The following is a 14,062-nucleotide window of genomic DNA, read 5'->3' as shown; positions in this document are numbered from 1 at the left end:
ATATTGGGGATTTTTTTAAAGCCCTTGTTAATTTTCTGATGTTTATTTAAAACAGCAGAATGATGTCTTTTGATTTCTTGCTTTTGTGTTTTAAGAAAGACTTAATTAAAATAATATTTATCAGAATTCTCTCAAGTAGAAGAACACAGATTATAGTTAAACATTTGGATATAAATTTGAATTTTATCAATATTTTATCTATACTTTTAAAAACCTGACTAATGGTTTTTCTGTTTAAAAATTTTAAGCACAAACAATAAGTTGAAAGCAAACCCATAGCAAGATGCTTTGCCAGGGTGTTTTTGTTTTTTGACTTTTTTTATCTTGGGAAGATCATGGATTATTTGAAGGAAGGGCTTCAAAAGAGTATTCAGAACTGTCTCTAATAAAATGCATCTCATTTTTCACATTATTTTTTTTTAAGGTGTTCCAACTCCAAGTCCTGAAATCCTTCGTCATACCTTAAACATGCTTGTACGAGAAAGAAAAATATACCCAACTCCAGATGGTTACTTCATTGTGACCCCGCAGACTTATTTTATAACACCTTCCCTCATAAGAACTAACAGTAAATGGTACCATCTGGATGAGAGGATACCTGACAGGTCTCAGTGTACCTCTCCACAGCAAGGAACTATAACTCCTTCCACCTCGGGCTGTGTCAGAGATCGAACGTTACCTAAAAACCACTGCGACTCTTGCCATTGTTGCAGAGAAGACATGCATAGCATGCATGCATCAACTCTACAGAGGAAATCAACAAAAGACTGCAAAGACTCTTATTGCCCCCCTTCTCTTTGCCAGGTGCCACCCACTGAAAAAAGTAAAAGTACTGTAAATTTTTCTTACAAAACAGAGACACTTTCAAAGCCTAAAGATGGAGAAAAGCAGTCTAAAAAGTTTGGGCTAAAATTGTTTCGACTGAGTTTCAAAAAAGATAAGACAAAACAGCTGGCCAATTTTTCTGCCCAATTTCCTCCTGAGGAATGGCCTTTACGGGATGAAGATACCCCTACCACTATACCTAGGGAGGTAGAAATGGAGATTATTAGGCGTATCAATCCTGATCTGACTGTGGAAAATGTCATGAGGCACACTGCACTAATGAAGAAGCTTGAAGAAGAAAAAGCTCAAAGAAGCAAGGCTGGATCATCAGCGCACCATAGCGGGAGAAGCAAAAAAAGTAGAAGTCATAGAAAATCTCATGGAAAATCTCGGTCGCACAGCAAAACTCGAGTCTCTAAAGGAGATCCTTCAGAGGGTTCCCATTTAGATGTGCCAGGTGAAAGGGAATATGATTTCTATGATCCTCTCATGAGGTCCCCAAGGGAAGGCTGCTATATAATAGAACACAAAAGGGACAACTTTATCATGCACAGCAGCCCTAATGTTCTTGAGTCTCATTTTCCTATGACACCTGAATGGGATGTATCTGGTGAATTGGCCAAAAGGAGAACAGAAATGCCTTTTCCTGAACCTTCAAGAGGAAGCTCCCATTCTAAGGTACATCGAAGCCACAGCCACACACAGGACCGAAGATCAAGAAATGAGAGATCCAATAAAGCCAAGGAACGATCTCGATCTATGGATAATTCAAAAGGACCTTTGGGTACTGCTTCTTTAGGTACCCCTGAAGACATAGCTGAAGCTTGCAGCCAAGATGACCAAACAACTAGTCAAACATATATAGATGATAGTACCTTAAGGCCTTCACAATCACTTAGTCATCAAAGGGCTCTTCTGTCATCTGTAAATTACAAAGAGGTAATTAAACCTGAAAAGACTGTTGGCAATGCAGAAACTCCTACTTCCTGTACCTTGTTAGAACAAAGCAAGCCAACTGAGAACTTACCACCTTATAATGAACTCAGTTCTTGTACAACAAAATCAGCCATTGATGATTATTTTCAGTGTAATACTTCCAGTGAAACAGTACTCACAGCTCCTTCACCTTTAGGAAAGAACAAAGATGACAGTGACCCAGTGACTTTGGCAGACAGTACAAAAAAAGTCTCTCCCTCAGAAAGACAGTCACAGCACTTAGCTAGAGAATCAGGTGTCCATAGAGAGGAGTCACCTAAAGGGCCAAGTAATAGTAGTGGGCCAATTGCTGCAAATCAGACAGCTGACGTAATTACAAATGGTCGACTAGCTCAACATCACAGCACAGAGTCCAGTAGCCTTGATAAGAGGAAAGAAATATTTAGTAAAGACACGCTTTTTAAGCCTCTCCACAGTACTCTATCTGTCAACAGTTTTCACAAAGCTAATGTGCCACACTTAAAATCTCATCAAAAGACACCTCCTGAAACTTTGCCAAGCAGATGTGATAAACTTGAACAAGCTATGGTAACCTCAGTCACACAAGTCATACCAATTTCCCAGAGGCAGCAAGAAACAGCTGGAAACCAAGAAGCAGCTTTTGATTATTACAATGTGTCTGATGATGATGATTCTGAGGAAGGGACTAATAAGAATACAGAGGAAGAGAAGAATCGGGATGATGTGGGCACTATGCAGTGGCTTCTTGAGCGAGAAAAGGAAAGAGACTTGCAAAGGAAGTTTGAAAAGAATCTCACTCTACTTGCTCCAAAGGAAACTGAAAACAGCAACAGCCAGAGAGCCACGCATTCAGCAAGGCTGGACAGCATGGACAGTAGTAGCATCACAGTAGATAGTGGATTCAATTCTCCACGGTAAGATTTTAAGTTAACAACATTAATTTTCAGCAGCCTTAAATGTAATGTCTCGTTACCATAAACAAGTCATGGAAATATTGCAGATTTATAGTGTTTTAGGTTGGAGTTTTCCTACAGCTTGAGGCAGTTAGGGTCTTGGATTTGACTAGAATGTATCATAATGGCTTGGTAATGGTCACCTAAATAATTAAACTATGATTTCATATAATAAATCAGACTTTTCTAGAATAACATTTACATTGTGGTAGCTTAACTGCTTCCACATGATTGGAAAATTTTATTTCACCTCAGTTATAAGATGCCTGTTGTCTTTGGCTGCAGGATCATAAATTTCAGGTGTGTGTATATAGTGTGTTATAGATTAAACCTATTGCCAAAGTTATTATCTCTCTGAGATAAGGCTTAACATAGAGCTAATATATAAACCATGTTGGTACAAGTGAAGCACCCCTCTGAAGTGTTGAAGCAGGTTCTGTATATTCATGTACAGATATTTTTGGTGACTACTGCTGAGGCCAAGTATTCTAGAGAATGCAACTACTTCATCACTTTGAGATTTTTTTTTTATAGCCATACTATTTACTGTTTTGCAGTAAATAGAGTACCTGTCTGTCTCTGTCCACTTGTGGTATTAAAAGTTCAGAGTTAAAATATTTTTTATGCTAAAATGAATTGAAAAATATTAAAGATTTCAAATGTTCTATATTTGTCCCATGGTGTGAGCTCTATTTAAAGATAAATAGGTTGAAGAAAGTTATAAAACTATTTACTTCAGATTTATTCTGTCCCTGTTGTTACTACAAACAAAAGAGAAAACAATACTACAAAATATAGTTCCTTTCATTCCAACTTTTGCAAATTTATTTAATTTCATCAGATATTGCCTTCAGAATTTCAACACAATTTCCAATACCAACTTTGTAGGATATTATGATAATTATTTATTTTTTAAAATAAAAACTGTGCACTTAAAACTAAATTTTGCAGTATACCATATTCTACAAAGCTACTTTGCATATTTTCTTTTTTTATGGATATGTGATACATTTGCATCCTTACTTGTGTTTCTGATTTATCCACATTATGCATCTCTTCCTGGGAATTTGTGACACTTTCAAAAATATGTGCAAAGCAGAAATATGCATGAAGTATTAGCAGGTTATAATTTTCTTCCTTTTTTTCCTACAATTTTTTGGGCAATTCTTAGAACATTACAAAATTCAGTTATATCAGAAGGGAATAAAGTTAGAACAAAACAGACATAGATACATATTTGGCTATGGCTGTTATGGTCAGACTCTACTCTAGAAGTAAGCTAGAGGTTACAAAATATTAATACCATGTCAAAACTATATATCTCCAATTGTACTATTCAGCTATTTTGATTTTTTGTAGTATCTTTAGCTCTACAGCTTCAATAGCAGTGGATAGCTGGACAATAGGCAAGTCAGACAGCAATCAATATTTACCACTTCAATTGACATTAGATCTTCTAACAGCATTGATTTTAGTATATCTTATAGAGTTAATTTACATTTATTAAACTTGACTGAAAAGCACAATTATTTAAAGTAGAAATTTTCCATCTTTCTCTGGCTAACTTAGATCTATGGTATATAGAGTAGTTATAAAACAGGTAAAAATCATAGAGGAGAATTCCACTGAAGTTCAGGATTGTCTCCTCTAGCAGTAATGGGACCAGAATCTGAGGTTAGAGAGCAAGAAAACAAGTGAGAAAAGGATTGGACAAATATCCCAGATGTTACATTTTTCCTACATATTTCCTCAATCTCAAAGAAAAAAAATACACATATTTAAATGCACAAATAAGACATGAAACAGTTTATTCGAAACAATTACATTATTTTAATAGACTTGGAGTTAGCTTCGGATTTTCTATTTTTCTGAATGTTGCTTGTCATTTAATGCTTCTACGCTTGTGCCAGGAAACCTGAGTTTCTCAGCGCATTTGTAGACCTTCCTGTTCCCTTTGTTTTGTGGTTAGTTTTTGAGTTATGATGCTACTTCTCAAGTTGGTTTGTCTGCCACTAAGCATGTAGTTGTATCAGACCAGACCAGACTATATTATTGCAGCTGTTTGAAATCTTACATAGTTTCATATAAGACCTAAGGAAAATAGGCACAGAGATATGCTGTCTTTGCATAAAGAAAAAATGTGGTGTGGCTATTTCAATAAGGGTCTTTTTGTATCACTTCAGTGAACATATTATTGATACTATCAAAAATGTAAGAAAGCAATCTTGTCCTCTTCCCATAGATTTTACATTTCTTTCAATCTCATTATTTCCATTGCTTCAGAGAAAATGTATTTTTTTTTCTACTCTTATGTTCCCTTATTCAGTTCTCTGATTTTTCATTCTGATCTGAAAAATTAAGGGTATTATTTCAAAAGTGCAAATTAGCTGTGCATGTTGCTTTTAAACAGAGGTTGGCAATATATGGCCGTCTGTTTCTTATTAAACTACAGTTTCTGTCATCCATAGTCAGCATAGCTAGTGGTAAGGGATTGAATAAATTAAGAATTCTCATTCAAGAATTCTCTTTCATATAATATCTGTCTGTCTCTGCTGCAATTTACCTACTGTGGGCATCTAGCAAAAACTAAAACATTCAGGGTAGGATTAAAACGATGACAAATAATATCATAAGATACCCCTCCCCTCACACAAGTGAAGAAAATAAGCAAGGTGACTCTGTCCAGGAACAGGATCAGTTGGCTTTATCTAGGGAAGTGCAAGCCCATCAAGAATCATCTTGGGAAGCCAAAACCCTCAAGCCATTCTACCTGCTGATGTTTAATTGGAGCTGGTTCTCCCCATCCAAACCTTCCTAGACTCCAAGAACTGGCTTAGGATTTTACCTAACCAACCAGGAATGGTAACATAACTAGGTATTATCAACATATTGATGACATCACAACTTATGACACTGACCTCACCCAACAATTTCATATAAAAGGAGTAGTGAGAGACCCAGGCCTTGAGGTACACCATACTACAAAGGCCTAGGGTGGAGCTTTCCTCCCCCACAGCACCAACATGAATTCATACAGAATTAAAATATTTATCACAACAGACTAAATTCCTTTTGCAGTGTACTGGAATTCTTTCATATAGAGTTACTGTATACTCAACCATTCCATTTATTGTTTCATATACATTTATGATTACAGACATGATAACAAATTTTCTTCCCATCATAATATGATGGAAGAAAAATCTGTCAGTGATGCATAGATTTTTTTATAAAGGTTTCTAAAACTTCTTCAACATAATATTATTACAATAATTTCTTAGCATGTGACAAATAGCAAAGAGTATTGCATTTGTCTAAATCAGTAGTCCCCTACCAGGCTGTGCCCTGTTCGCAACCGGGCTGTGTGAGTGGCAGGCTGGCATGCACACAGCCCCACTCACACAAGCAGTGTCCCAAAGGCTTCTTTCTTGTGTGAATGGAGCTGCACATGCGTGCGCACCAGCCTGCTGCTCACACAGCCTGGTTCCACTCCCCACCCAAGCCGCCTGCTCCCGATGCTCCAAAAGTGGAGTGGTGAGAGCAGAGGCTGAGTGGAACGAGCGCATCCTGCTCAGCTTCGTTGACTCACCAATTCGCTTTTGGAGCACAGAGCAGCCTCAGTGAGTCTGAAGGAGCATGAGACCACCCCCCCAAAGGCTTCTCTTCTCCACGGCAAAAGCTTTTGCAAACAAACGAAAGGCTTCGGGGGAGCGATTTGACGCTGCTTCAGGCTTTCCATCCATTTACAAAAGCTTTTGGCATGGAGAAACCTGAAGGAGCCGAGACCGCACCCCAAAGGCTGCTTTTCTCTCTTGTATGAGTGGACCTGCATGTTTCTGTGTGCTGGGCCGCCACTCACACAGCTCGGTTGCCCTACTCCCCCAGCTGGGCTACCAAGCCGCAAAGTTTGGGAACCTCTGGTCTAAGCAACATTTATGCATAATTTTTATTTGGAATGAATCAATATTTTATTTCTGTTACCAACACTGACAATGTAAAAGCACCTAGAGCATCTATATATAAATGAGAACATCTGATTTCCTTTCAGTATTCTAAATTGATACATCATTTTTATTTTGAAATATCTAGTTATGTTTCCTGATTCTTATGCTGGCTTCTTTGTAGTATTACCCATATTCCTGAAAATCAGGAATCTGGTAGCCACGTTTCTGACTAATATAAGGTATAGATTTTCATGAGCTGCAGCTCACTAAATCAGGTGATTTTTCATCTGTTTATTTGCTTTTTTTCCACCATGATGTTTCACAAATGGCCATATTCCTGAAGTGATACTGAAGATAATAAGAGTAATTCATAGGAGCTGATTAATCTGTTACTGCTCACAAATATATGATCTGAGGTCTATTAAATAGTTAGAATTCTCATCTGTTTATATTGAGAAATATGGCAGACATGTTCATTCTGATTTTTCATTGGTATTAGGTCATAAGTAATTTTATATTCCTGCTACAACCTGCATTTAATATGTCACTGATGCATGACATCTTAGAAATACTAGCTCTAGTAGTAGTCTTAATTGCAACAGGACAATTGATTGGCTGGAAATATTCTACTATAAGCTAAACAATTAATATGTTTCCTGTACTGATTTTATATGTATGTATGTGTGCATAATATTAAGCCAATTAAAAGAAGAATTAGAAGGAAGGTAAAGGAAAGAAGAAAGTTACTGACTTTATGTAGTATAGTAAATCACAATTTCTGATAATTTGGTCTTACCATGAATCAATCAGTAGTAGTGGACATTGCTCAATCATTCCTCTCAGCAGAGATAAGTAGATGGGTAGCAGTACCATGCTTTACTTATCTTAGTATTGTATTTATGGGATATGTAAGGTATTTCTTCTAATTAAGCTAAGAATCAAACAACAAGTACAAATAATGATTTTTAATTCTGGCTTGGAAGGCAGACAGAATCACCAACATCATGAAGAACAATTTATAGAAATAGTTTCCAGTGTCTCTGTTTATTCGGGTCAATCTTTTTTATTTGATCAGTGTTAACAAGAATATTGGCTTGTATATACTACCGTAAGCCAGAATACTTAGAATTCCTAATTTACTATGACATACAACTTCTGTCAATGTCTTTTGTCTCAAAAAGGCCAATTGTTTTTCCTATCCATATTATATTGTGCCTAGCAACTACCAAGTATTATTTGCTGTACATGTAATTACTGTTTGCCTTCCATTGCTGATTATGTTTGGATTTTTGGTTAAATTCCTCTTTAATATATCAATGTACTAAGCATAAATTCAACCCTTGGACATGGTTGATAGATAAAACTAGAGTTAACATTAGAAATTAAATTATTTTGAAGTCTATAGGGTTCTCTATGCTGCATAAAAGCTTGTAATAAAACTCTAATTCATCTATTTTTGTTCAATCATGCAGGGATACAGCTTATTGAGGAACTGTGTCCTTGGATGGACAGTCCAAAATGCAAAGATGCCACAGTTCACCTGCAGTATTAGCACACTGATTCTCCCAGTTGAATGACAAGTGATAAATTCAGCAACTCTAATATTAGTCCAATTTTTTTTTTAAAAAATTCTTAACTTCAGAGTGTTATCAGTAATTCCAGCATCTTTAGCTCCATGTTTTTTTTAAAAATTACATATTTATAAAGTATAATTGTAGATTAATTCCCAAAGTCAATTTTACAAAGAGGTATGAATATTCAGTATACAGTATTTAAAAAGATGAGCACACATACACACACATATCTATAGTATGTAATACACCTGTAATATGGAGTAAAATAAATAATTTGTTTTTTTAACGTATAGAATTTATTCTAATTCTGTTTGTACTGCTAAGGCTTCATATATGTCTAAAATTTGCCCCTGTTTGGGTAGTGACTTTACAGCAAACATTCTTTAGACTCTTCTTTCATCTATGTTTATAGATATGGGGGAGACTAAAGCATGGCTTTCCTTAAAAATAAGTATAAAATATGTGTTTTAGTACCTGGATGGAATTTACAGAATGCACAGAATATTTATAATCAGACTCAGAAGGCGCTTTGTTTTTTTCACCTTGTGGCCAGCTCATGGATATGTACATAGGTTACATTGATAATTATTTTTTTTCTTTCTTTAGTACCCGTGAGAGCTTAGCTTCCAATACGTCAAGCATTGTTGAAAGCAACAGACGCCAAAATCCAGCTCTCAGTCCTGCACATGGTGGTGTAGGTCCAGTGTTCAGCTTCCGAGCAACTGCTGACCCTCCAACAAGTGAAACGGAAAAACTGCAGAAACCCGCTAATTGCTTGCAAGCTTCTGTTACAAGTGTTTGATAGTGCTTCTGCCTCACATCTTCTGTCTCATCGTATACATCAAAGTTTACGACACTGAGATTGATGTTTACGTGTTTGGAGGGAAAAAATAAACCAGGCATTTTAACTGCATAGTTTTTGTGTCAACTTGAACTGTGCTGCTAGATAGGCTAGGGGGCAAAACAAAGAAATCTTTATTTCAAGGCATTGCTTTTCACATTTTGCAGCTCTATAGCAACAGAATAGGGACAATATGTACACTTTTGCTTCACTTATTGTAACTGAGCACATATATGAAAGTCTAGACACTGTAAGTGTAATCTGCATTTTCAATGTCATGCAGTTGCCAACTTCATTTAAAAATGCCACAGATATGTGATGCCCCCACCACTGATTAAAATGTTTACCATAGATGTGATTTTTTTTTCCTTTATAAACTGAGCCTTCATTGAAAGTAAACAGCTAAGGGTCACCTTGAAGGCAAACAATGCCAAACAAGATTAGGAAAGACCTCAGCTCTACCTGTGAATTATTTATATATCTTGTCATTTTCACTGTGAGTCTTCATGACATGATCTTGCAAGAAATCATAGCAAAAGTAAGTTAAAAGAGGTCATGTTTTAAAAATGTGGGAAGAGGTCGGAGCTAATAGAGAAGTTACCTATTTTTATGTTACTTGTGTTCTTTTAAAGTAAAAAGTAGATATTTGCCTAAATCTTATTTCTTAATTTTACATATTTGCAAGGAGAGGTTTAATACTTGTAATAGATGGTGAGTAAAGAAAATACTAACTATGACTGGGACACATCATTAAGTGATAGGAAAGGTAACATAGCAAATATTAAATAGCAAATAAAGTTAAACAATCACTTTAATGTGTTACCCCAGCTGTTAACCCCCCCCCCAAATATTACTAATATTGAAAGAATTTGAACAATTATTAAAAAAAGCTCTTTGTAATACAAATAATAGTGGCCTGAAGAGTTGATTTCTTTCTATGGAAGGACATTTTATATTTCTATTTTATGTAGATTTTAGAGTGCCTAAATTAGGCTATTGAAATGAGCATACATTGTAGAAAACAGATATAGAGACTAATAAATTTCAGGCTTTTTATTGAATTATATTTCTTTGTAAGTAAACATTGTATGGAAATACTAAGTTTAAGAACAATCACAGGAATTGAAATTAAACATATCTAGAAGCATTGTTGATAATGCAGAAAGATCACTTTCCTGATATGAGCGGTGATAAAAAGACTCATTGATGCATACAAAGCTTAATTAGATTTTTCATCATCTAAAGCTAGGTCCATAAAATACAATTACCTCTCTTATAGAATTCACAAAATTAATAGAAGTTCTGTATGCATTAATTTATTATAATGTATATGTCCTGCAATGGCTAATCCAAAGTAATTTATTTTTGGAAAAAAAAGTATACTAAATTAATGGCTAGAGAGGTTTACAGTTTCAGAAGTAAACTTGAATAATATAAAGGGCCAAATTCTGCTTCAGTTATTTATGCAATCCCACATTGCAAAGAATTAGTTTTTCAAACAATCATAATTGTGGTGCAAGTCAAACTATGAAATTCAGTAAGATCAGGAGTAGTGTAAATTATTGTGCACATTGACATTTACACTTTTGTGCACATTGACATTTACACTTTTGTCTTTTGTTCTTCAGGTGATATAATCAGATATACCATTAAAGGCAGTATTTTATCGTACTGGTGACAATATAACTTTTCAGGCTTCACTTGCGTTCTGTGTTGTCTTCTGAAGGTGCACTTTGAAACCAGTTTTGAACAGCTTGCAGGTGCTTCTTGAAATAGCTTTATAAATCTTAGACTTACTTGGTTTCAGTTTACATTTTGATCAATTATTTTGTTGTAAATCTGGGGGATTTAGCACCTATTGAAAAACTTAGAAGTACCTTTTGCATATCTGAACAAGCAAGGAACTGCTTTCTTCCCTTCAGTGTTGGGAAGCGTTCTACCATGCTTCCTGAGCCATTTCATTTTGAGTTGCAACCATTCTACGCTTAGAACAAGCAGTACAGGAAAAGGACTAACTACTTTATTTATTATCATGTGTAAGTTCTGTTTCCTGCAAAGAGAAAGGTAGAACCCTCTGCATGTAATGAATATTATGCTGCCTGATTCCTTGGTCGCCACTCCTAATTTGAAGCTGTGTTGTAATAGGGTTACTGGGTATTGCTGGACAAAACTTACCGATGACACATATAACATTAGCAGTACTTTAATACATGCAGATTCCAGATAGGTTTTGAGAAAGAAATTGTTATCATAAACATAATTTGAATTTAAAACATGTTTTGATAGTATGATATGTATTAGTTCACCAAGTAAGAATTGTAGAAACAGATTGCTTAACTTATGGCCAAAAGCAAAAATCAAAACACAGTTTTAAAATGAGGCAGATATTACCACATATGGAAAATTACTATTTTCATCAGTGAGAATTATTGAAATGGATACCTGTAGCAATTATGCAAAATAAATCATACCACTGTTATATTTACAGATTATCTAAGTTGACATTTAAGGGTTCCCAAAGAAGAGCTTTAAAAAGGTCCTGACTATGTTGGCATGGTTATTGGCCAATAGTATGTTTATGACTTTTTATTAGCATTAATGTAATTCTTGCAACATGTAATATAAACAGAAGTTACAAAAAGAAATGTTCTTATTGTGCATTATTTTTAAGGAAAGCCCATCTTGAGATTATAGATATATACCCACAGGAGTGGAGCTTGAGTGTTGAGTGACAAACTGTTATCCTGTGATAAAATTACGATGATCTTGTATTACATGGTTGATTATCCTCCTTTACTATATCAACTGGAAGGTTTACAAAACCATAATGCGTTGAATTTCTATGTTGTGACTTTAAAGGGTCAACACAAATCTGTCGGCATTTTGCACACTGAATATGTATTATAATACAACATATTACTTTTATGGTAAAAAGATTTTTTTACACATATAACTACCTCCATGAATTTGATGAAATGCAGCAACATTTTAAAAAAAGGTAATGTTAAGAGCAGCATTTAAAACTTCATGAAGAAAAAAAGGCCATGATGTTCTCTCGTGTATCAGTGCTTGTATATGAAGTCATTTTTGATTGCCATGATTTCCTGTTACTGTGTTAAATTGGCTTTGACTTTAGTAGTACAAGTTTTTATAAAAAGTTGTAGAATCTTTTAGATAAACAAAGGGAGGATCAAAATTGTCCTTTCTATTTCCATTTCTGTTGAAATGTTGACCTGATAGAAAATTAAGTGTTGCTGGTAATTTAGAAGCCTGTTAATAGATACAGTATATGGAATATGACTGGCAGTTTAGGGCTTAACAGGAGACATGCCGGCTATTTTAACTGCCTCCATTGGAACGCTTTGGCTCCCCTTCTGCCCCATTTGTGGGGAGATAGCATGCCAGAACTTAACTTATATGCTTACAATTAATTGCCCATTGGTGTGATAAATTTTTCAGTTTTTGATCTTAGACATCTTGGGGGTTAAATGTTATAAGTTGTGTCCTTTTCACCATGAAATAAGTAGTCTGATGTCTTGACATTACAACATCGGGAATGTAGCCACAAAATAAGATGAAGCCACTGTTTTTCATTTTAAGATAATAATCAGATTGTTTGCTGTTGTTTTCTTTTTAATGAGGAGCAGTTAAGAAGTACATAAAAAAACTAGAGAAAGGCGGAGGATCAAGAGGCATTTAAATGGCAGTTGCCTTACAACAACTATATTGTTTCTGATGTGTTAGGCATACAGATTGGATTTTTCAGTTCAATGCAGAATTTTTAAGAAGATAATTGGAGGAACATATTTTCAGAATATTTTAAGCTGTTCAGATAGTACTGGCTTTATTATATTCATGGCCATGGACACAGTGTGCCTGAAACATATCGCAGTCATACAGCAGTTATCCAGATTCTGCACCTGCAATCTGAATGCCAGTTTGCTCCTGTGCTCTTTTGTTAACCTGAAAGGAGAACCACAACTGGACTCTTCCTAATGACAACCCTATGCAGATCCATCCTGAAATCAAGAATTAATCCTCAAGGGTGAAGGGATTAATCTCCCTTCATAGAAATGCAGAAGATCCCAATTCCCAAAATTCATGCTGTGTGGTGCAGTCATGGACACAACGACAACATTCATCCCTGAATATAATAACCAGATAAATATAAAAGGGTTCTGTAATTAAGCAACATTCTTACTCTCAGTAAATCACCAGCATTAGCTGTCAATCAAAAATGGCAGCTACTTTACTTAAGGGGGTAGTGAATGATTTTAACAAAAAGAGCAGGTCATGAAATAGTGGTAATAGGTTATTGTGCCTTGACTTCACAAGTCAACAAGCAAGTGGGAAAACTCCACTGAAATACAATGACTTGCTTTTTTATAAGTGTTCTTAGGTTCACAAATCTATCAAGTAAGGGTGCTGCCATCTGCCCTGAGTTTATGGTATATCAGGGTATCTTTGCCTGCCTGCTTATAATGTTTAAGATCAGTATTAATACAGCAGCATTCACTTAAAGTTATTGAAGTAAAGAAACTATTATGAAACCTTGCACTAGCTCTTACCAGAGTGCCAAAATGTTTCACTTCCACCAACATAGCCATCCCCATTGACAAGAACAAAAATTAATGCAAGCAAGGAAAATAGTTTAAATATGTTTTATGTGGGACTTGCCTTAACGGGAAGTCGCCAAATTCATTAATGTAGTTTGCTGTAGTTTATACTTCTTTCTGCTCCTCCATGCAAGTGATATTATAAAATAGAAAAAAGTTTCAACTCTTTTTGTGGACTGATTTTTGAAAAAGAAAAGAAAATCCCTCTCAGTACTAAGCGTTCAGTTAATTATTGTAAGCATTTTTTTTTCAAGGTCTGTGGCACTTCCAAACTGCCCAGCCCTTATCTGCCCTTTTGAGAATTTAGACATTCTTGGATTACCTACCAAGAGATGGTCACAGCCTCTTCGAA

At 35.4% G+C, this 14,062-nt stretch overlaps 1 protein-coding gene across 1 annotated transcript in view; it reads left to right on the top strand.

Annotated features, from left to right (window-relative positions):
* Positions 1-9,055, top strand: part of STOX2 (storkhead box 2) — a gene marked incomplete at both ends in the record, with an annotated part of 82,843 nt that extends 73,788 nt beyond the window's left edge. Inside the window, 2 exons of the mRNA XM_081332105.1 lie at positions 425-2,696; positions 8,860-9,055. Of these exons, the coding sequence (XP_081188231.1) occupies positions 425-2,696; positions 8,860-9,055 (2,468 nt within the window). The remainder of the gene's footprint in view (positions 1-424; positions 2,697-8,859) is intronic.
* Positions 9,056-14,062: the final 5,007 nt, after the last annotated feature.

The sequence above is a fragment of the Vipera berus genome (assembly GCF_964194415.1).
Source record: "Vipera berus genome assembly, chromosome: 7".
Classification (NCBI taxonomy): Eukaryota; Metazoa; Chordata; class Lepidosauria; order Squamata; family Viperidae; genus Vipera; species Vipera berus.
This window is presented reverse-complemented; position numbering and strand designations above follow the sequence as displayed.